This window comes from Topomyia yanbarensis, chromosome 2, assembly GCF_030247195.1.
Source record: "Topomyia yanbarensis strain Yona2022 chromosome 2, ASM3024719v1, whole genome shotgun sequence".
In the NCBI taxonomy this organism is placed as follows: Eukaryota; Metazoa; Arthropoda; class Insecta; order Diptera; family Culicidae; genus Topomyia; species Topomyia yanbarensis.
In genome coordinates, this window is record NC_080671.1 from 106,251,512 (window position 1) to 106,276,565 (window position 25,054).

Here is a 25,054-nt window from a genome sequence, read left to right on the forward strand (position 1 = left end):
TTCAGCAATATTCGAGTAAAAATACATTGAAGTGCATTGGTTTTCTGTTTAAAGAAACTGTAATTTTCAATCCACGTGTAAAATTACAATAAAATTCATTGAAGAAAGCACGACAAGTCGTGTGTATTTGTGGTGGAACTTAATTTTACATTTATATTCATGCTCCAAATATGTGCATGAAAATAAACTTAAAATTACAAAATATTGTTTTCTGTGTATGAGAACACCTGGAAAGAAGAATTTCCATATCTCAAATGAAACACATCACTCCATATTGCGGCATGCAATAATTAATGGACTGCATTGTTATTCGGAATTCAAATAATGATGAAACAGATTAGAAAAATTTGCAATTTGTCGTCGAATTCCTACGCGAAATCTGAATCATACACCTTAAAGTATACGCACTTGCCACGTTAGAATGAATTCAGTGAATTCAGTGCACAAATACAGCACGCACCCTGTAGACTATGAAACACAAAATATCTAGTTGTCGCTAGCAACGGATATAAAGTGCGTGGAGTGGAGATACGCGCAAATGCAAATAAAATCCCGCCGAAAAAATCAGATAAGAACTCGCCGGTTGTCAATGTGTGCTTTGTTTTGTTCTTGTTTTACATCCTACCCAGCTCAAGCTCACACTTGGCGGGAAACGTAGGGAGCAAACTGCAGAGTAAGTAAATTATCACATCCGATGCTATGCCGATGCATACTGATGTTTTGACATCAGAACGTGCTGGTTTTTACGTATCGTTGTAGTTTCCATGCGATGATAATTCCAGGTGACATTTTACCGGAATTTGAAATGAATCCTTCGATGCACCGATGCTCTTTAGAACAATGCATATCCCGAAGATTATATCTTAAGTATGCACCGCCAACAAGTGGCACATTGGAACGGTGTATTCTCCCTTACACTCCTTTTATCTCATAACATAAGCGATAAAAGCACAACAAGTGAATGAATGTTATCTATTGCACCAAATCTGCTCAATAAAATTATCACTTGGCCGTGTCGAAAACGTCTTAATTTGGTATCCATTGTTTCTCATCTTTCACGCTAACTTCGCAAATTGAGCTTATCTGGGCAAATCTTGTTAATTTTATCTCCTTCTTACTTTTGTCCCATTTTCCGTTCCGTACTGCACGTGACTTCAACAACTCGTTGTTCTGCACATCTCGATCAATTTGTTCGTTTTTTTCTCCATTCATTCGTTACCCGCGTTCACCATCAGCAGGTGACTTTTGTACTGTTCCTCTTCGAGCAGCACTCGTTGCATCCGCTCCTTGGCAATCTCCTCCAGGCGCTGGTAGAACTCCGATTCTGGTGGAACCAGATCCAAAAATACTTTTCGGCGCAATACAAAAATTTTGGTGAACTCGATCGCAATGATGTTGACAAGCCCCTGTAAGCGAGAATGGTTATGAGATAACAGCCAAAATTCAACATCAAACAACGACTCCGACATGGGTACGATTTCAATCAATGCCTTACCTTACTTTTGTAGAAGAGTGCGATCTCGCCGAAATGGTCACCATCGGTGATGTGGCCAATCTCCTTTCCGGACTGTGTGTACACGGCGACGGAACCGTACTGGATAAAATAGATACTCGATGCCGCAGTCCCTGCTTTTATCACCTACGAATGATTGCACGGATGAAGATGTGATTGATTGTACGTGGAAAAAATACGCTTTTGCAATTCCATACAAACCATATCATTGGGCAGATAGATCTCTATTTCCATGGATCGGACAAGTGGGAGCAAAATGTGTATGGGAACCTCCCGCAACACCGGGATCTGCTCGTAGAAGCGACTTGCGTTATGATCGGCAATTTGATGTCTCAGAGATTCTATAAACAATACGCGCATATTAACATTAGCAGCTGGATAGTGGAAGAATTGAAATCGTTTCAAAGGATTCAGAACAAAATTATTTTGAAGCGTCCGTCCTGGTTTAGCTCAAACAAGTTACAAAAACTCGCAAACATAGAAACATCAGAAATTATGACGAATAGTAGGTATTATGAGCAATTTCCGACAAAAATCGTTACAATCACCAATTGCAACGATTAGCTCTCTTTATAGTTCTTTATAGTTTATAAGTTAGTTTATAAGATTTGTTTAGCTCCTTATTCACATGACAAGTAGGTTTAAACTTCCTACTGCAAACATCACTTAACTGCGAAAGCATATTATATCTTAATCTATCTATCTATCTATATCTATATCTATATCTATATCTATATCTATATCTATATCTATATCTATATCTATATCTATATCTATATCTATATCTATATCTATATCTATATCTATATCTATATCTATATCTATATCTATATCTATATCTATATCTATATCTATATCTATATCTATATCTATATCTATATCTATATCTATATCTATATCTATATCTATATCTATATCTATATCTATATCTATATCTATATCTATATCTATATCTATATCTATATACATAAAAAACAATGTTTGTATGAATATGATTTATGGACTCCCAAACGGCTTAACCGATTGCCGCAAAAATTTATACATTGTCGGCATTTGTTATCGAGTGTGTTGTGTGCTATTGGTTGGGGATTATCTATACGCCAGATGGCGCTTCGGAACAAATTGTGTTTTCCTCCTATTTCGTTGAAAGTCGCAGCAACGCGCGATTGGTATTAGCTAGTAATAGATAAAACGAAAATATACTGCAGTGGGCTTCAACGCAAATCATATGTTGCAAGTTACGTCAAATGTAGGGGTTACTTGCAACAGGTATAATTTTTGCTTATTCAGAAAAGAGAAAATGATGTTTTGATTCCATGAGTATCATTTAGTGTTCTTTATACTCCCATTAGCGCTTGTACATATTGAATATTATTTTCAAGTTTTGTCATCTTTAGTTATGCTGCCCTGAAATTGACATGGGGTAATATGACAGTAGTTCAATGTTGTCTTCTTGCTAACTTATTTAAGTGGATGAATAAGGGGGACGAAAAATACTATACCCTTCATTTAATACGAAGACTACTATACCTTTCATTTAAGACTAAGATTTTGAGAATCGAGTTAGTAATGGCCATTTCCTCGGATCTTACGGAGTCCTCAACGGTTCTCAATGTGGTCAAAGAGATTTTGATTTGCTATTAGTGGTTTGTACCAACAATCAAGCAATTTAGAACTCATCTCAATTAGTTTTGCATCATTTAGATATAGTAAATATATAAGTTTATATGAGAATTTCGCATAAGACCGCATACTTCAACCCGTAACACAGGAACCAGAATTTCGATTCCAATGGAATTTAATAGCAGTCAATTTGAGAATAAATTTGAGAAAGTCGAGTAAGACATTTCTGAGAAGCAGATGTGAATTCAATTAGGAACTTAGCCACTTTCCCAAAGCTTCTGGTTTCGCCAAAGATTTCCAAAGTGGTCAATATGCGTCAGTGAGCTGACATTATATATCCAATCAATTTTGAACACATTTTATGATATTTTGCAAAGGTCGATCTTAAGCCTCCGGAAGACGCGCAAATGGCTCAATAAACGAGCACCCGCTGGTGCCCTAAGACAATTTCGCTAGATTTTCAGAGCAGCGTGCACTCAGTGCACTAGCGCGACTGCCGGCAGGTTAACCTTTATAACCCAACTATATTAAAATTTATAGTTTTTTAGAATACTTCGTGCCCAAATAAGTGTTAAGAAAAAAGTAATCTCAGCTCATTGCATCAAACTATCTTTCCCTCAAAACTAGTTAGGAAAAAAATTTGCCTTTCGAAATAAAGATATCGGTTCAGTCAAGCGTATGAAATTTCATACCTTGAACTACCAGCAGAATTTTTGCAATTGTTTCACCACTTTCTTCCATTTTTTTCGCACTGACTTGCATCTTCACACACCGCTCATGACCATTTGATCTCAATCCGAAGCAAGAATTAGTATTTTAAAAAAGAAATTTAATCAAATGTATTCTTTAATATACATCTTGTTCAAATTCGACATTCGAAAACGCTGTCGAATTTTATTGAAAAGGTGATTGAGCATACACATTACCAATTACACGGTGCACAAAATAAAAAAAAAATTGAATGTGCTTTTGAAGTGGTCTGTTAAAGGTTGTAGATCTGTAAGAACCCATTATTTTGCGATTTTTTATACAGGAACGTTGCACTGGGGTAACATATACCCCACGCCATCTTTGGAACCGTGTGAAGACGAGAATTCAGCATTTACTGACCTGGGACCCTAACCATAATTCAATTTAGAGTTCCTAGTAAGAGTAGGAAAAGGTGTTATAGCCAGTTTGCTTATAGCCTTCGTAGAAGCAGGTGTCAGTGTACGGTTACCGTTGGTGTTTCGTCAGGTATCGTGCTGTCAGTGGATATGTGATTCGTGACAATACCAGTTTAAATACTGGTTGTACTACGCAAGTAACAATTAGTATTATATATTCGTTTTTAATCATTTATTTAATTAATTTAATTTAATTTTGAAGTAGAAGAAAATCGTTCTCATTTTTGCTGATTTTTATTGTTTTATTGTTTATTTTAATATTTTTTTTCCTTTTTTATTTCGACTATGTTAGTCACATTTTCTTTTTTACATTTTAACGACATTCATTTAGCTAGAGATTTTTGGGTAGGGAAAGTTATGAAACTTGGAGCCATAGTACTCAAGGGAGAGCAAGGATGTGAAGTAAACAGATCGGCAAACTAGAAGTGGCAGGGTCATTAGAACAGGCTTAATATCGTACGGGCTTAATCTTTTTCTTCTGTTAATGAGGGTCGAGCTTAGGCAGAATAACTACGAATCCCCCGAGTTCACTAACATGTGTCCTGATAAAGGTAGACGTGTCTATCTTTATCAGGACACATGTTAGTGAAATCGAGTGATTCGTAGTTATTCTGCCTAAGCTCGACCCTCATTAACAGAAGACAAAGATTAAAGCCGTACGATATTAACCTTTACAGTACCAAGCTAAAATTTTTCTGAAAATTTTGTTTAAATTTTGCTCTCATTTCGTCAATTTTTGACCGAATTGGATAGAACTGGCTTTGAAAGATCTGGAATTTAGTCCAGTTTCTATATACCGAGTAGTGTTCAAATCCGTGAACCGGTTCCGGAACTAATCCGAATTCCCTTGGGGTATATCCGGCATCCCAGTGGGGTGACGGACGAGTTTTGAAGAAACATCCCGTAAATTTAAGTAATTGTATTTTGAAATGTGCTACATATGACTATTTCCCATTGATCCTTCACAATAGACATGAATTGGACCAATCTTGGCCACCGGAGAACTGTTCCGGGAGAACCTAAGAAAATGTATATATTTTTCTATCATTCCAGCGATTTCGGTTCATAGCTTTATACGAAATGCGAAGTTCTTCCAATCATACGGTTCTACAGCTCCCTCAAGGCCATTCCGGCACCGGTTCCGTACGGATGGACATTTGACGCCATTTTGAAAACCAAGATGGCAGCTTCCGGTTACCACAAAACAGTGAAAAGCATCATCAATATGGGTGTCATTCGAAAGGGAGTGGTCAATAGAAGACAGAAATTGATTTTGACGCCATTTTCAAAACCAAGATGGCGGTTTCCGGTTATCACAGTGCAGTGCAAACCACCACCAATAATGGCGTCATTGTAAAGCGCTAGCGATCAGCAAAAGCCGGAAATTGGTTTTTGACGCCAATTCGAAAACCAAAATGGCGGGTTCATGATCCAAAGAAACAGTGAAAACCGTCATCAATATGGGTGTCATTTGAAAGGGGTGTGTCAGCAGGAGACGGAAATTGATGATTGACGCCATTTTGAAAACTTCCAAAAACCAGTGAAAACTACCATCAATATAGGTGTTATTTGAAAGGGATTTGTGAGAAGAAGTACGAAATTGATTGTTTATGCAGTTTTGAAAACCAAGTTTGCGGTTTCCTGTTACTGCAAAACAGCGAAAACTATCATCAGTATAGGTATCAGAAAGGGGTAGTCATAAAGTTATTTTTGACGCCATTTTCGAAAACCAATATGGTGGCTTCCGGTTACTACAAACAACAGTGAAAACCATAAGTATGGGTGTCATTTGAAAGGGGTGGTCAGTAGATGTAGTGGTGGCGGTGGTACTACCACGTTTGTAACAGGAACACTCTCCATAGCACTGAGCAATTTTTACACGACAAGCATGACGTGTTCAAGCATTACTCTCTGACCATACTCAGCATGCTACTGTACGAAGGGCCAAAAAGGAATTGCGTGGTCGGAAAGTGACTTACATGTACTACGGAAGCTTTTGCTTCCAATAACAAGACCATATAAGCCAATTACAATGCAAGCCATTGTTATAAAAAGTAGCCTCAATAGGTGGGGAGAAAATCCTGCGCAATGTTCACGAAATGTTAGCAACAAGAATCTGGCTACTCCACTCTTCCTGCCCAAATCGTTTCAATCAGGTGGCTTGATGGTCCCTCTCAATTCCCATGTTTCTATGTAAGGGTCATTCCACGCGCAGTGATCAAGGCACGTGTAATCGACCTTCACGGATTTGAATCAAATTTGGAGGAATTGCTCATCTAGGGCCAATATATAAAAACCTAAATTTTTGTGTCTATTCAATCATCCCTCGGGCAATGGGAGCACCCCCCCCCCCCCCCCCCCCCGTTTTGGCAAATTGTCAAAACTCTTGATTTCCTTTTGAACATATTTCCGGTTCTATTTACTCTAGAACCAAACTGTAAGATGGGTTTTGAAGTAAATTGTTCAAGGAGTTTAGAAAATATATTAGTTATTGGCGGCAGTGCTGCCAACTATCCGATTTTTTCAGCCAGATAGCAAATCAGCGATATATTGAAGCAAAAAACGCTATTTCCCATATAAAATCTCAGGCGCACAACAATAAAAAAACTAACTTGAGTATTCTAAGTTCACACATAATTTATCGTGAAGTAGACGAGAAATTATGAAAAATTACGTTTTTGGTCAGGGTCAATTTTTATGACTGTTTGAAGATTTTCTCAATTTCGGCCAATAAAAATGGATTTTTATATGAGAAAATTTGAGTTCTTCCCTTCAAAACAGTGCATCTCAGGATGCGCTCAAATTATATTGACATTATAAGCGTTTTTTATGTAAAAATATCTACAGAACACGATGGCATTAGAATCTTCAAAATTAAAATATTTGTTATAAGAAAAAAAACTTTTAATATTTAACTGAAAAAAATCGCATACTTGGCATCACTGCCGTGAAAAGTTAAGCTCCTTGAGCAATTTTCTTCAAAAACCATTTTTCGAATGGATTCTATAGTAAATAGAACCGGTGATATTCGTAGAAGACACCTAATTTCTATCTCTCTCCGTTGAAAAGTTAGTGTTGGCGCCATCTATGCGGTCACAGGTGGCACTAAAATTTTCTAACCAAGACATAACTCGTATTATGTATTGCAATTCTTCCGAACATACTATTCAGCTAAATCTAACCATTATTCTACAAAAATGTTTAGTTTGTTAGAACCTAGTACCGATACACTACCACGCACTGCTAGGCCCCATGCAAAACTGACTCAGACACCACTTCGCTAAAAGTTTAATAACTTCTTTTAACAAAGCCGAATTGACTAGCAGTCTTCGACAAAGTTGTACACAATTAAATTATATTTCTTATTTTCACTTACAGTCATAATTCGATGCATACTGTGCCACCTAGCGGTGAAAATGCGAGCTAGTGGGTTTTCTTCATATAAATTGTCGAAAAATCCCATACAAACTTCAGGCACGTTGGTCCGGTAGCTAGACTTGTTCGATTTGCTTCAAATTTAGAGCAAGTACTCCTGGTGGGACTAGGAATCGACTCAGAGGTAGGCCGATAGGGGTCACGTCCTTACAATCGTTGAACGGTTTTGTGTAATCAGATAGGTGTACTAATTTTTGTTTTAAGTTTGTATACAAGAAACAAAGGGGTTGGATAGGCAACCGCTCTCCTCTTGCTGCAATAAGTGTGCTGGATATGCTACACATAGCTATGCGGCGGTACGGTTTTTTGGCGTTGGTGTTTGTTTTTTCGTGTCGTGGAGAAGGAGGCCATCGAGGTTTTTAGATAGTGACGGACCACGGCATCGAATAGACGCCCCGAGTTTTTTTTTGTTTTTCCGGGACAGTTTCCAGCCACAATAATCAGTGCGGTGAAGTGCGCGTGTGCGACGGTGACAATCCCGTTCGAAAAGTGCCTACCCGTGGTTCGGGTACTCAAGTGTTTTGGTGTCGGGTCGCCGGAAAAGGAAGCTAAGCGCCAAGGAGCAACTCGCTTCCCCGGCTAAGTATAAAGAACCCAGAAGACGCCTTTCCGCTCTCGCTGTGAAGGATCAGCCGAACGAGCCTAGCTCTCCTTCACAGCTAAGCTTCAAGGAGAGCGAAGCAGGGTGGCCAAAGGTGCTCCCTGGGAAGTACACTGCGGTGACTTCTGGGATCTCTCGCGGGGAGCGAGTAGATCCGGTGATAATTCGCCATCGTCGCTAGGGAGGTTCCAACAAAGGAGCCAAGCTCACATCCCTAGCTAAAAGTCAAGGACCGCTGCCGGCGCAGCCAACGACACCAGCAGGAGAACGCGGCCGTTGTGTTCTCGGCCGGTCGGAAGAAACCGCCCGCCTTCCCGCCATCGTCAGAAGCAGCTGATCAACTTCATCGACAGAGTGCAGCAAAGAGGAGATTTGGTGGAATAAAAGTCGGTAAATCTATTAGTTTATTTTTTAGTTTATTTACCTTTTTGTTGTGAAACGAAAATCCGTAATTCTGTAAAAACACCTAGGCCGCCCTGAAAAGAAGGGTACGCCGTGCAAACAAGAACCCGAATAGTGGAAAACCCTTACTTACAAAGTAAAGAAAAAAGTAGGCAACCGCGGCATCTCAGTCGCCGTCGTTCCCTCAGCACATTATTCAGCAGCGGCTCACGAGTCAAAACTTCTTGATATCATCCACTGCTTTAATTGAGGCCAGCAATCACTCCATAAACGATTAAGTCATTGAAGAAGCCCCACACACCTGCACGTATACCACACTTTGAAGCCGACACCGACACCAACCACGAACGCGTGAATCAACAAATACATCTCCAATGCAACGCACGATCACGATCCGCAGTATTGAACGAGGAAATACACATGTCCAAATCGAAAATTATTATTATAATAATATTGCCGATGGACAGTCCATGTGAACATCGGCTAGAATGAACTAATCTTGTTCAGATCTGCGTTCAACATATTGACAACAATATGATTTAATTCGGTTATTCTCGCATAGTAATGACTACGAAATGGGAGCAAGTTTTAAAAGTTTCGCTGAACTATATTGAAAATTAGTCTAAATCTGTACCTTTTGAGTCACGAAGAAACTTAGTTGTCTGTCACAACAGCACATACTTATTGTTGGTGTGAAAAATTGCTGCTTGGGTGACCGTTCATTTCTAAATAAAACCCATACCGATGATGATTTTGACTATTTTGTGGTACCACCATCTTGCTTTCCAAAATGGCGTCAATCAATATCCGTATCTGCCGACCATCCACTCGCAAATGACTTCCATCTTGATGACAGTCTTCACTGTTTTGTGGAAACCGGAAGCCGCTATCTTGGTTTTCAAAATGGCGTCAATCATCAATTCCCGTCTTCTACTGATCACCCCGTTTCAAATGCCACCCATACTGACAATGGTTTTCATTGTTTCCTTGGAACAGGAAGCCACCATCTTGGTTTTCAAAATGGCGTAAACAATCAATTTTCGTCTTTTGCTGACCACCCGCTTTACAATGACACCATTACTGACGGTGGTTTTCACTGCCTTGTGGAAACCGGAAGCCGCTATCTTTGCTTAGAAAATGGCGAAAAAATCAATTTCTGTCTTCTATTGACCCCCCCCCTTTTGAATGACACTCATATTGACAATACTTTTGACTGTTGTGATAACCGGAAACCGCCATCTTGGTTTTGAAAATGACGTCAATTATAAATTTCCTCCTTCAAATAACACCCATATTGATGGTTGTTTTCACTGTTTTGTGGTAACCGGAAGCTACCATCTTAGTTTTCAAGTGACAATCTCTTTTCTAATGACACCCATATTGATGACGGTTTTCACTGTTTCTTTGGAACAGGAACCCGCCATTTTGGTTTTCGAATTGGCGTCAAAAATCATTTTCCGGCTTTTGCTGATCGCTAGCGCTTTACAATGACGCCATTATTGGTGGCGGTTTGCACTGCACTGTGATAACCGGAAGCCGCCATCTTGGTTTTGAAAATGCGTCAAAAATCAATTTCTGTCTTCTATTGACCACTCCCTTTCGAGTGACACCCATATTGATGATGCTTTTCACTGTTTTGTGGTAACCGGAAATGGCCATTTTGCTTTTCAAAATGGCGTCATTATCAATTTCCGGCTTTTGCTGGCCGTTCTCTTTCAAATAACACCCATATTGATGGTGGTTTTCACTATTTTGTGGTAACCGGAAGCTGCCATCTTGGTTTTCAAAATGGCGTCAAATGTCCATCCGTACGGAACCGGTGCCGGAATGGCCTTGAGGGAGCTGTAGAACCGTATGTTTGGAAGAACTTCGCATTTCGTATAAAGCTATGAACCGAAATCGCTGGAATGATAGAAAAATATATACATTTTCTTAGGTTCTCCCGGAACAGTTCTCCGGTGGCCAAGATTGGTCCAATTCATGTCTATTGTGAAGGATCAATGGGAAATAGTCATATGTAGCACATTTCAAAATACAATTACTTAAATTTACGGGATGTTTCTTCAAAACTCGTCCGTCACCCCACTGGGATGCCGGATATACCCCAAGGGAATTCGGATTAGTTCCGGAACCGGTCCACGGATTTGAACACTACTCGGTATATAGAAACTGGACTAAATTCCAGATCTGTTAAAGCCAGTTCCATCCAATTCGGTCAAAAATTGACGAAATGAGAGCAAAATTTAAACAAAATTTTCAGAAAAAATTTAGCTTGGTACTGTAAAGGTTAAGCCTGTTCTAATGACCCTGCCACTTCCAATTTTCCGATCTGTTTACTTCACATCCTTGCTCTCCCTTGAGTACTATGGCTCTAAGTTTCATAACTTTCCCTACCCAATAATCTCTAGCTAATTGAATGTCGTTAAAATGTAAAAAAGTTTATTTTCAATAGTTTTTTCAAAATAATGACTCGCAAGTATAATTTGAGCACAGTATCTGCTGTGACATTAACGTTACGTGTTACAATCAGAAATATTTTTTTGTCATTTCAATTTCCACCCCATTTAGTGGCATTTTCCAAAACCGAATTTTTAAACTTTCACTCTCCCAAATAACTGCATTTTTTTAAAAAAAAAATCGAAATTCCATTTTATAGCGTGTCTAGACCATTCTTTCAACTTTTAGAATCAGTTGATTTTTTCAAATCGGTTGAAAATTCGCCAAGATATAGTAATTTTTGTGAAAAAAGTCAAAACCACGATTTTTTCAAATTTTATTATTCAAACCAGTTTATGTATCTTTCATTCAATAAGTTCCGTATTTTTTCTTACACAGCTGTTTTCGCAATTAAAAAACGAAGAAAATGATGTATTATACATTTCTTTTGTTTGCATTTTTACTGCGAAAATTGCGATCAACCGCGTGGGGTACATTTGTACCCCAGTGCAACGTTTTAGGGTGGAAAACGCAAGTGCAATGTTCTAGGGTTAAAAATATGAAAATTGCTTCACATTTATATTAGGAAGCGTCCTTGTTAACAAAGAAATTTAGGGAGAAAATTAAGTTCCGCATCCAACGAAATATTTATGATCCAAATCATTTTTTCATATAAAATTCAAAAAAAATATTTTTTTGCTCGATTACGTATACATTCAAAGGTATGTGTGTGAACTTTGAGTTTGAAATTGGAAAAAAATAACGGAAGATACAATTATAGCATCTTATAGTGCGAGGCAATACCTCACTAACCCCTTAAGAGTTCATGCGAGCAAGTTTGTAATTTGGAAAAAAAAATTATTAACTGCCATTTTTTCAACCGAATTTGATGCGTTGGATGCGAAATTGAATGCTCTCTCGAAAAGTTCATTAAAACAAAGGCGCTTCCTTAGAAGAATGTTGAGCAATTTTCTTAGTTTTCATGGAAAAATCGCAAAATTATGGTTGTTTTAATATTGTTGACCCAAAATGGAAAGTATCTTTGACAAAAGAACATAACATAGCATACTGTTGGAAAGTTTACCTCCTTTTCTCTCCAGAACATTCAAAAAAATTAAAATCGCGGTTGAAAAATGACCGCGCAAAAAAAATTTTAATGCCGAAAATCCCGAAAAATAGTTTTTTTTAGCCATAAATCAAGATTTTCAGGGTATACAACATTTTACAAACATTGTCTTGTGTTGCATTTGGCGAGATCTACAACCTATACTAGGTCACTTGAAAAATACAAAATCACTGTACCGTGTTATTAGGCATTAATTAACATTCAACGAAGACAGGAAGTTTCAAGACACCACTATTGCATAAAAAATATAATTCAGAGCTGCGTTGCTTTTGCGCCTGAAATTTCATATGCTGGTCCATAATAGGTTAAAATATATTTAACTTGGTGCAATCTATTTCTGTTTATTACTAAAATATAAAAAAATGAAAAATAAAATGAGGTAGCTCTCATTTTAATTCCATCAGGTGATTGCATTTTTTCAATGGAAGTCTATCGATTGTGCTGAATCCCAGATTTTTTAACAAAGGATTTTACATATATTATAAAAAATATATAATATATAAAAAAATTACTATAGGTACATTAAATTAGGGTACAATTATCAGAGAACAGAAAAAGGGTTCGAAGCGTAAAAATATATTTTGAAAATATGAAGTTTCTGGACAAAATGTAATATTTCACGACTTTCCAGACACCCCCAAAGAATATTACCAGAAGCTTATAGTTCTAAGTTAATTCTAAATTTCATTCATACAAACCTACTCTCAATTTGGTTTTCGCAAAGAATATGCAAACGATTTTAATACTGTCAAAAATCTAAATATTGTATTGATGTACTGAAATACATCGATTACAAGGGGTTATTCCAACTTTTTTTTAACAGAATTAAATTTCATCAAATTAAACCAGAGTTGGGCAGATTTCAAAATTTCTACCTATTTCTTCGGACTAATTTTCACTGCCCCATTTACCCCACTACCCGTCAAAGTAGGAATCTACGTGCATCCAATATATGCATAAAAAAGCACCAAAATTTCGTAAAATCGGAGAATTGTGACACAAATTTGAAAGACGAGTTCTTAATAAATATTGTTTCATGAATAGTAAATACACAGAAAACAGACATATAAGCTAGAACAAACATTCCCGAAAAACCTGTGTAAACATTTAAATGAAAATACGTTGAAAATCACCCTCGCATACAGGTTCGCATGCGTGAGTCACCATTGTATCCAAATTTGCACGCAAGCCCCGTATAGCGATTGCTGGCCGACCGAAGCGCCGGCCAGTGGCAAGTTGCTACTCGCTGTTGTCATTTCAAAGCGACAGTTTTATTTCTTACACAAGTTGAAAACTTTACTTGTATGTCAGTTCTCAGTGGTAAATATATGCAAAATTCGTTAGGACGACAAGATGACTTAGAACCCTAATGTAGGTTCTCAAAATGGGACTGTGACTGACGAGCAGATAAGGGATACATTCAAAATGTTCCTCGGACGTACATGCCTTGGCGAACTATTATCAATGGATCCAATGTATTAACTACTACGCACAACTTTTTTTTGGTTCATTGTATTCCTACCGATTAGTTGTTTACAAAAATCGCTCCAACCATTTTTACTTTTTTACGAGATTTGTGAAGTTTTTATCGTTGTTTGTCGTGTTAATCAACTGAGAATTTTGTTTTTAACATTGTTATTATACAGTGTGAAAGTGTCTCCTGTTTGCTTTTGTGTTGCGAAAAAACCAGCAAAGAACCCGAAGAACGCAATTGAGTGAACTTCTGTGACTTAACCACCAAAACTTTCCACCGAACGCAGCGCCATCTATATTTCATTGTTCGCATTCTCAGATCGGCATGCATTATGGCAAGTGCATGCCTCTCACTGCGCGAAAACCGTCAAATCGAATGACGACTTTATCGAATGTATGGCTTTTTTCAAAAATGTGGTACATATGCAATGTGGGAAACAACTTAACAAGCCGTTTTTGAAAAAAACTTGCGGAAAACCCAAATTTATTTTGGATGTGCCATGAATGTGTCAAGCTGATAGAGTTTGCTCGCTTGCGCGACACCGTTTCTTCACTTGGATGTGTTATCGCTGCTATCGCTGGGAAAACGGATGACGGCTGTCCTGAACTAAAGGCCGAGTTATCCAAAAATAACCAGTAAATTTCGCGCCTCGCTAAAAAGGTTTCAACAGTTACTCCAGTCCGGCCAAACTCCGGTACCTCTCGACCACCTCAGAAACGTCGTCGCGAGGATGGCCCTAATCCGAGCGATATTCTTGTTGGTGGTCGAAAGCTAGTCGAAAATAGCAACATCAGTACTTTGAACTTCACATCCTCCAAAGTTGTAGTTCACCCAAAGTACCGTGATGCAGCTCTTAACCCTGACACATGGCCGCAAGGCATACTGTTCAGGGAATTTGAAGACAGCCGTACCCAGAACATTTGGAGCCCGCCAACTGATTTTCCACCGCCTCCAAATGAAGCATGTACTTCTCTAATGCAACCCGGACCGTCAATTGTCCTGCAGAGGACTCCGCAACGATTGGCCATGCCACTATATAAAGCTACACCGCCCTTGTGAAGGAGTATCGATGTCGATCGCATACTGGGATGCAACGCAGTTGGTAATATGGAAGCCCTCGATCCCCCCGCTACAGTCGAGCCCTTGCCGCCAGCGTTCAGCAGTCGTCCCGGTCCTGTATGTATGGGTGGAGAAAGGGTCTTCCAAGCCGCCTTTCTCGGCAAGTATTATACAAATTGTAACGTACGACTCTCGGTGTAAGCTGCTACCACCCCGTTCTTGCTCTCCGCATTCCGCCATCGAGTTTCAACGCATATTGGGACGCACCGCAGTTGGCACCTTGGAAGCCCTCCATCCCCCGCCACAGTCGAGCACTTGCAGCCAGCGATCATCAGTCGTCCCGGTCCTGTGTGTGGGATGGGTGAAAGGGTCTTCCAACCTGCCGCAAATGGCAAGTATACATCTGTTCCGAACACTTCAAGCGCTGATGTATTCTTCGCTTCCAGTTTTTTGCCTTTTGCTCCGACATCTGGTTATCAGATGCCAACCATTTCTCTCGACGACGACGATAGTCGTATTTTGGAGCGCGACGCAGTTGATTCGGGATGCCTCGAATCCCTCACCACAGTCGACCAATCGACCGTGAACCGTTCCGATACTGTTCGTGGGGTTGACGAAAGAATCTTCCTACATGGCAACATGGCTTCGCGCTCTCTTATACCTGATCCGTCCTCTAGCAACATCGAGGTTTACTACCAGAAAGTCGGTGGCTTAAATTCATCAACGGAGTGCTATTTTCGGGCGACCACGGGTTGCTGTTACGACGTTATCGCCTTGACCGAGACGTGGCTCGACAACCGTACTCTGTCTCGCCAGGTCTTTGGTTCAACATTCGATGTCTACCGCTGTGACCGCAATGCCCTCAACAGTCAAAAGACATCAGGCGGTGGTGTGCTTATCGCCGTTCGCCATGGTATAAAAGCCCAAGTGATCAACGATGACCGGTGGGCGAGCTCCGAGCAAGTGTGTATATCAGTGAAACTTGCCGATCGCGATCTGTTCCTGTGTGTTGTGTATTTTCCACATGACAGAATTCGTGATTCCAGCCTGATCGATGTACATCTTTCATCCGTTTCTTTTATCGCCTCGATCGCCGCCCCGTCTGATGATATTGTTATACTGGGCGACTTCAACTTACCTGGCTTGACGTGGTGCCAGGCAAGTAATGGTTTTCTACGATTGAATATCGAAAAATCTGCGCTTATGACCTATGCCAGTTGTATTTTGGACAACTACAGCAGCGCAACTCTTCGGCAAATTAATAATGTCACCAACGAGAATGGACGTATATTGGACCTCTGCTTTGTAAGTGCCCGGGACTGCGCTCCGTACTGCTGCACTGCACCGACTCCTTTAGTCAAGCAGGTGCGTCATCATCCCCCACTACATCTTGTATTCGCTGGTAACCTAGGAGTGAATTTTGAAGACGTCTCAAGCTCTATCGTCTACGATTTTAAAAACGCTGACTACAACAGCATCGTTAGCACGCTGTTGGATATAAACTAGGACGAAAATCTTAACAATAAAGACGCGAACGAAGCAGCGATGACGTTTTCTAGTATTAACTACCTTATCGACCGCCATGTGCCAAAACGAACAATTAGTACCGATGAACACCCTCCCTGGCTATCAACCGTCCTTAGACGTTTAAAATCTGCCAAACGAACTGCATTTAAAAAAAATTTCGAAGCATAAGACACTTGTACTACGAAATCACTACTTTCAACTCAACCACGAATACAAACAAAAAAGCAGACGCGCCTTTTTAGACACCAGCGAAACGTCGAGCGTCAACTGAAATTCAAGCCCAAGTCGTTTTGGAAGTATGTTAACGAGCAGCGAAAAGAATGGGGTATCTTGTATGTCGTTTAATGGAGTTTTAGGCACCGACACTAAGGAAATTTGCCAACTGTTCTCCGACAAATTTTCAAGCGTTTTTTTCCAACGAGCGCCTGCCACCGCAACAAGTCGCTGCCGCCGCCAATTTAACTCCTTCTCTAGGACGAACCATCAACCGAATTTGTGTCGATAATGCTGCCATTCTTGCAGCAAATGCCAAACTGAAAGCATCTTGTTCCCCGGGTCCAGATGGTGTTCCCTCGATTTTTGTCAAAAAGTGCATCAGCGGGCTTCTTGAACCACTTCGGCGAGTCTTCGAGCTATCACTCACTACTGGTACATTCCCTTCCTGCTGGAAAGCAGCGCACATGTTTCCAGTTCATAAAAAAGGAAACAAATCGAACATTGACAATTATCGTGGAATCTCGTGTTTAAGTGCTGTATCAAAACTGTTCGAGTTGGTTGTGTTAGATCCTATTTTCTTTCACTGCAAACACTACATTGCAGATGACCAACACGGTTTCATGCCTCAACGATTGACAACGACAAACCTGCTCTCGTTCACAACATATGTAATAGATGGATTCGCTGACGGATTGCAAACCGATGCTATTTACATGGATCTATCTGCGACCTTCAACAAAATCAACCATGATATCGCAATAGAGAAGCTGGACAAACTCGGGATTCATGGACAACTTCTGCACTGGTTTCGTTCCTACCTCGATGGAAGGCAACTCCAAATCAGCATTAAGGACTGTCTATCTGCACCCTTCTTCGCTACATCCGGCATACCACAAGAAAGCTATCTCGGTCCAGTAATATTCCTCCTCTACTTTAATGACGTCAATACCACATTACCCCACAGGACAGGACCCCGCCTTTCTTTCGCCGACATGAAATTTTTTCAACAAATACGGGATAAAACCGATGCCGAGCTTCTTCAGAGGGAACTGGACAGCTTTAGTACGTGGTGTGATCTGTACAGAATGGTTTTAAACCCGAGCAAATGCTCAATCGTTACGTTCACGCGGAAACGCCATCCGACTCAGTTTAACTACCATTTATTCGGCTCGAGCATTCCAAGACACTCTCACATCAAAGATCTCGGAGTCATCATGGATTCGGCACTGACATTCAAACCACATACTTAATACATCGTGGATAAGGCATCACGACAGCTTGGGTTCATCTTCCGAATAGCGAAAAACTTTAGGGACGTATATTTTCTTAAATCGCTTTACTGCGCGTTGGGCCGCTCAACGTTAGAATATTGTTCTGCTGTTTGGAATCCGTACTACCAGAACGGGATTGACAGATTCGAGGCTGTCCAACGCAGGTTCATACGCTTCGCCCTTCGGCATCTCCCATGGCGAAACAGATTTCAGCTGCCGAGCTATGAAAACCGTTACCAGCTAATACACATCGATCCACTCAGCATTCGGAGGGACTGCTCTCGAGTCCTGTTCGTCTCCGAGTAACTCTCTGCCAGAGTGGATTGCCCTACAATCCTCGGACGTCTGGATCTTCAAGCCCGTGTTTGAGCTCTACGTAATAACTCTCTTCTGCGAGTTCCGTTCAGGAGAACCAACTATGGTTGCCAGAGCGCTGTTACCGGACTCCAGCGAACAGTGTGGCGACGGCCTTTGACTTCAACCGGACCCGGAATGCGATAAAAGCGAAAATGTTGGCAATTTTAAAATGTAATTAGTTTAAAGTACCTCCATTGGGGCCAAGGGGCATGTTGGTGAAGGTAATAAACATAAACATAAACAACTACTTTACCCGAAATCGTTTCCATGATCTTGTCTTCGGCGAAATAACACTTCTCAAACTTCTTCTCATAATAGTACAACAATCGATTCTTCATTTCTACGGGAAACTGTTTCATCTTCATATACGCCTGCAGTTGGCTTATCGTTTCTGCATATTTGCGCTTGGTCGAGCTCATAATGGTTATTAACTTGTATATTTGAACTAAAACATATACGTAACAAAAACCTGCAGTTGATGTCGGCAATTTCAAACAAACTTACCAATTAAGTAACAGTAGAAACTAATCCCAACAGCGATACAAATCGATGCGACAAATTTGGCGAAAAACGTTTTTGGTACGCCCAACTCACCGAAACTTCTCGGGAATAAATAGTACATAATCGTAGTGCAACATTTTCCATAACGATCAATGATGTCATTGTCGACATTTCGAAGGTATTCCACGTGCTCATCCCAGGATATATCAAACCCAACCTCTGGCTGCAATTATTTGAAGAATTGAATAAAAAGCTAACATTCCAATTAACTAACTTACGTCATCCATTACAGTTGCCACAAGTTTGTAGAAACAAACACACCAATGCAGAAATAGTCCCGATATCATTATCAATCGTAATATATAGTATTTCAACATATCAATACGGAAACGCTGTGAATTTCATTCTTAAAAGTTGGTTCTCTGAAACATATAAAATTTGAAAAAAAGATTCACTCACCTCAAAAAGATTCGTCAAGATGGCCCAAATGTATCGCACGGAGACCAACTTCAGCAATAATACTGCGTTAATAACATCTCGAACGATTGGATCCGATTTTTGTTGTAAATTGAAAATTCTTGCAATAGTAGACTTCGGAAAAGCAAACAGGAAATCTATAACAAACATTCCACTCAAGTAGTGCTTGAAGATTGCCCACGGACTCAGTTGGATATTCCGATAATACTTGTCCGTGGAGTAGCCAGTGATACAATTGATCGAAATCTCAGCACCAGCGATCACGTTGATGACAGCCATTACATAGTAAATTTTGTTGGAATGTCTCAATGATTGGGCAAACGAGATCACCAGAGGGGTTAGAATCATGAGAGCGCAATAGTACAACAGTAACCAGATGTCCCAATAGAACCGAAATCGGCTGAAGGGATGTATTATGTACCAGTAGTCACTTTTAATGTGACGAATCAGTTCGGTTCGGAACATGTAGCCGGAACGGTAGAACCGCTTCGTACGAGGGTGATCCGGATCGATGAGAAACCAGGTGCGGGACCGAAATGCGAAGCTCCCTTGTGACTTGATCCGATGCACCAGATAGTGGGCTTCATCTGGAATCAGCGAAGATAGTAGGTGTCAGTGTACATATTTTAGGAGGAAAAAATAATATACTACCTTTTAAGCTGCATTCATGGACATGAGAAAGAACTTCCTTAGATTTCTGTCTCTCCGAGGACATTGTCATGTATTCAAAACGAAACACGATAGCCGTGTTGTGTCAGTTAACAAAGCGTACAATATTGATTGGCTATTGAGTATAGCCTACTTTGAAAATGGCAGATTTAGCTTTCGTCGGATTCACCAGGCAAGGCACTTCAGTTGTATGGTTATAATTGACATTCGGTCAAATACAAATTGACTTTGGTTCAGTCCTGGGAACATCCTGGTATCAATAGCATCGGGAATGATTAGACTTCCTACGAGAATACGATGAATTTGAAGTAACAACGCGAGATATAGCTTCGAAAGGTTTCTGATATGTGTTACTGATCGGGTAGAGCTACGACCCCACTGACACTGATAATCTTTCCTGATCGGGGCTCGAACTTACAACGACTAGCTTTTGAGACTAACGGCTTACCCAGTGTCTCAACGAGTATTGCAAATTGCGTTATTCAAATTTTATTGCTGGAAGGAGATTCTGTAGAGAAGCGGTTCTCAACCTTTTTCTTACCACGGACCCCTTAGAAATCACCCTGGGTTGCTGCGGACCGCAACGGATATACATCGATTTTGTATGCTATCAATATGTAATTTGATAAGACTTGAAATTTCAATATGAGCGCCGAAAATTTATTTTTCTCCGCGGACCCCCAGCAACGATCCCTAGTTTGAAAATCACTGCTGTAGAGTGCGCATAAGAACTTCTGCTTATGAATCCAACCTTTGTTGACCCCTACAAATAGCCACAAATGAAGGATATTCGCTCGAATAATTTTGACCTTGCTGTTAAAAACAACTGCAGCCACTCACGTGGTAATTGTACTGATGGTGGCTGCAACACACATCACATCATATCTCTCACGGCTTACCTTTCAATGTAGAGGCATCTTTTCAAAATGTTGGAAAAAGCAAGATTTCAAATGTTTATCCGAGGGGTAAGACAGTGAGTAATATTGAGACACTTTACGCAATTCTGAGTAACTCGTATTGTCCACCATACCCTGCAAATATTTGTTCCCACCCGGCATGGAAGTATAAACATTTTCCTTAGTCAATCAGATCATTTTGTCAAAACAAATTGTTCGATTACCATATTTTGAGCAGTAAAAAATGACATTCACATTATCGCTGTATGAAGGGCCAAAAAGAAATGGATCCATAGAAAGAATCAGTTTTGCGCAATCCGAGGAGGCCGAGAATCTTCTTCCAATGATAAAATGCATCCGATTATGTTAAAAAAAATTAAATGCAAAAAAAACATTTTTGTCAAAATGTTTTTTCAAAATGGGATGGTTTTCGAGACATTTGAAATTTTGTTTCAAATATCTCGTTTAATTCGTGAGAGTTGACTTCGTGTCGTTGCCGCGCTCGGACGTCTGATGCGCCTGCTGCTCTTATATTTTTTCGCCGCATATTGTAGATGAAATAAAAGAGAATATAAATTATCCCTACGAGGGCTATAATGTGTTGATGATTCCGGAATACAGCGAAGTGAAATTTTTAATGAAAGTACTTCATAAACTAAATAAAGTGAAAGAAAAATGAGTGCACAGGTTTTATATAGCAGATGCCCGACGGCTATACCCTAGCTGAGAGAAAGTTCAGGCGGTGGTGGAGAAATAGTTATCAGAAGGAAGGCAGTTGGATAAGAATATTGCCAATAAACTGGGTGAGCTTGTTCTGATTAAAAATAAATAGATTTTGCTTAATAGGATTTAGGTTTCAGTTCCAAAAAGCAGTCCATATAAATCAAACTACTTTTTTAGCGATGGCGCATTCCTACAATTATTCCATTTGGTAGTGTGAGTGTTGTACATGCCATTTTACGCATAGCTGTCTGCGTGACGAATGAAAAAATCTCATGTATGGTGGACCCTGCACGAGCGGAAATATTGACAATAAATCATATGTTGATCAATGTATTGATGGTGTAAGGTCATCTTGAAAATATTGATTCTGTAGAATTTAAATGGGATTGACGGATTGATGCAGTCTTGTCAATATATTTATTGACAATATTTCTGTCTCGTGTAGGGTCCGCTTATGGGATTTCTACGGGCATGTTATGTAAAGAACGGCCCTGTGTTTTAAGCGGCCCTTACACGTTCAATATTTTTGTCAATACTAGAGAGTATTGACAAAAGTATTGTACGTGTAATGGAAAATTTTTTATTGACGATGTGGATTTCAAACGGGACTGAAATATTGTAACAATACCGTCAATACTGGTATTGACAAAAATATTGAACGTGTAAGGGCCGCTTTAGCCTAGCATTGTCCGTAGAGTCGAATGGCTTCATTGTGTGAGTTGTACAGTGCGTGCCGTCTGAGGTTTTGCAGTTTGTCTTGCTTGTTTGAATACGCGTCGAGGCTGTGTGGATTGTCTTGTATTGTGAGTGTGCATCTTGATTTTATGGCGTGTTCGGAGCGACTGGGTTTGTTAATTAGTTAGTGGTGTGAGAGAGACAGTGCATGTTATCCAAGTGATTCGAGTGCCTGCGGTGCTTGAATGGAGGATCCGAGGAGTATCTTTGTATTTAACGGTTGTGGTCGGACAGGACTGCGCCAACGTATAGCGGTTCTCTATATTGCTCCGATGTTCCACTACCAGTATCTGACATAATGGAAAGAGTGGCGCATGTTTGGATTATTATTTTTTAAATGTAGTGTCTAACCGGAGAAGACTTGCACGATTCATGTCTTATTTTTTGTGTGTGTCTGGATTGACTGACGGCTAAGGCCGTTCACGGTCCATCTCGCCAAATGCATGTTTAATTTGCGAGCAGGGTTGTTGGTACAGTCGTGAAACGTTTGTTGTTGAGTATTTTCATTATGTTGTCATTTTGGACGGATCCATATGGTAGTTATATTAGCTTCTACCGTACGCTTAGCATAATCTAACGAGCTCGATTTCGCTTTACTTTGTCAATTTCACTATATTATTTTTGCATTTTATTATATTGAACATTAATCGGATTACGCATGTGTGCGAGATTTCGCACGGGGCATTCTCAGGCAGCTGTGTATCGGTCTTCGCCTCAAGCAGTCGGCTCGAGCGAGTGAAGTGCAGTTTTGCGGAATTTGGTTTGGTGGTATTCGTGTAAGCACACCGCGTGCGCGTAGACGGATGAAACGCATGTGCTATCAGTAATGGGTTGATGACGGTGTGATGCGGGATGCGAGGGGCCTGCTTGCAGCATATCGGGTTGAGCCTGTCAGAGTGAAAGCAAGTAGTTGGCGCAGATCTGCTCGGATTTCACTCTGACATGATGTCTTTGGTTTGCGGCAGGCAGGTTTTTCGCATCTCGCATTCTGATGTCGGTGCGCAATCTTTCGATTATGCGTCTTATTGTTGAAGTAATGCGGTGCATTGTTTGACCGGATTAGAATATGAAAGTAATTGCGTTTCTCTCGAAACCACGTCTTCAGGACTGGTATCATGGATGCCTCAGGATCAGCTAAAGCGTTCCCTTCTTTCGTTTAAAAGCTCGTTGGTTTATGTGGTCTTTGACCCATCTTTTTTGGATGTTTTTGGTTGTAAATGTTTTTTAGGTGCGATTGAGGACAATTTTTCGAAGAAGGAAGGCCATTTAATAAATAAATATAATAAATACTATATTAATGATTGCTTGAAGGGGAATGGGTCGTGGACTGGACTGGATTTAATGTGTTTTGGGACCCTTTTAGATTGTTCATTTTCGGTGAACGTGCGAGCCCCGGTTCATGATGCCGCATTTTATCTATTTTGTGCATTGGAGTGGGGAACGGGATTTCGGTTCTTCTAAGGAGTGGGGGTTGTTGCTCGGGACCGAGATGTTTTTTGTAGTTTGCAGGGAGGTCTCAATCCGTTTTGCCTTCCCGTTTCAGTGAAAAATTGTGTTTTTTTAATATCTCGGAGGGTGGAGTAAGAGACTCCTATATCTACGTAAACATAAAATAAAACTAATTCTTTTAACTATCTCATGTTTTACACTTATCTTGTACTTACTTAGTATAACCAGAAACGATTGCTGAGAGTCGGCATTCTATTTTTGCAATTCAAGAAGTAAAATTTCCTCTTACTACGAAAACAATATACGTATGCAATTCCAACAATCTATAAGAATATTATTTGACACGAGAAAAAGGAAATCGCGCACAAATACCTAAGATTCGGAATTTTATTCAAACGTTCGCCGGGAAAACTACATAGACACGGCAGAATACGCAAAATATTCGCGGCGTGATGAAAAATTGAACTATATCGATTTATTAAAATATAAGCAATACTCCTCATAGACGGATATCTGGAGTTTAATTTGCATATTTAACCAATCGCATTAATGCAACAAATGATAAATCTCCCAAATTCTCGGCAGCCGGCTGCCCAGAACAATTTTTACATGATAACGCTACCGGCACATTTACTAACAAATCTCCCCTTCCCGTGATACTTGTGGAGATGCAGAGGATTCCTCGGTCTCTAGCAGCAACATATATCGGACTAACATTCCTTCCTTCCCCAGAAGATCTGCATTCGGACGTGGCCGGCGTCGGTATTGATCAGCATGCAGGGATCAATAGAGATTGTACAATGTGACTCATCGTGCTATTCCCAAGCAAGTTGTTCCAATGAACATTTTAAAATCTCAATTGGTTCTGATCAATAACGGAGTAGCAACCTCGGGCGATCTCTTATGCTTATGTTTATGCTCATGCTTTGTATACTATCATATACTTAGTAACATGGGCTCAAACACCTGAGGTAATTCTCCGCTTGTTTATTCACTCGAAGGGCGGCTCTCAATGGACATCGCGACCATCCAACCGTAGGTTGGCCTACCTCCAGCGCCTTGTCAGCAGCGGATACCGATAAAAGAATCATCGATGTCTGAGTCTCTCCATACCCCTTCGTTAACCGGATCGTTGAACTGCTGGTTCAGTGCACCTCTCACCTCATCTACAGTCGTGATCTCATCCAGGTCCTTACACACAATCACCGTCTCCGGGCTTAAGGCTTAACTTCTGCCTCTTCACTGGGAGTTGAGCTGTTAATCGTGGGATCCTCCTTCCTGTGTATATATACATGTATGAAAGTGCGGATATGTATGTGGGTATGTATATATAAATGTACACACAATGGTTTGCATTTTACATGCAAACATTCATATAATGTATTGATGTCAAAAACT

General features: G+C 40.1%; 1 protein-coding gene across 1 annotated transcript; it reads right to left on the bottom strand.

The window, feature by feature from the left end:
• Positions 1–1,010: 1,010 nt before the first annotated feature.
• On the bottom strand, positions 1,011–19,936 carry LOC131679109 (potassium/sodium hyperpolarization-activated cyclic nucleotide-gated channel 1-like). The gene is made up of 8 exons (XM_058959670.1): positions 19,836–19,936; positions 19,167–19,771; positions 18,986–19,099; positions 18,711–18,930; positions 18,460–18,651; positions 1,715–1,854; positions 1,496–1,639; positions 1,011–1,406 (listed from the first exon to the last, which is right to left on the bottom strand). Exons 1-8 carry the CDS (start codon positions 19,903–19,905, stop codon positions 1,209–1,211), a joined length of 1,683 nt encoding a protein of 560 aa, XP_058815653.1. The 5' UTR covers positions 19,906–19,936; the 3' UTR covers positions 1,011–1,208.
• Between the last annotated feature and the right edge of the window lie 5,118 nt (positions 19,937–25,054).

Coding starts and splice junctions, on each gene's coding strand:
- LOC131679109 (XM_058959670.1), bottom strand. CDS start 19,905: ATGACAATGTCCTCGGAGAGACAGAAATCTAAGGAAGTTCTTTCTCAT. Junction 18,652..18,710: donor TTTCTACTGTTACTTAATTG/GTAAGTTTGTTT, acceptor TATATGTTTTAG/TTCAAATATACAAGTTAATA. Junction 1,640..1,714: donor TCTATCTGCCCAATGATATG/GTTTGTATGGAA, acceptor AATCATTCGTAG/GTGATAAAAGCAGGGACTGC.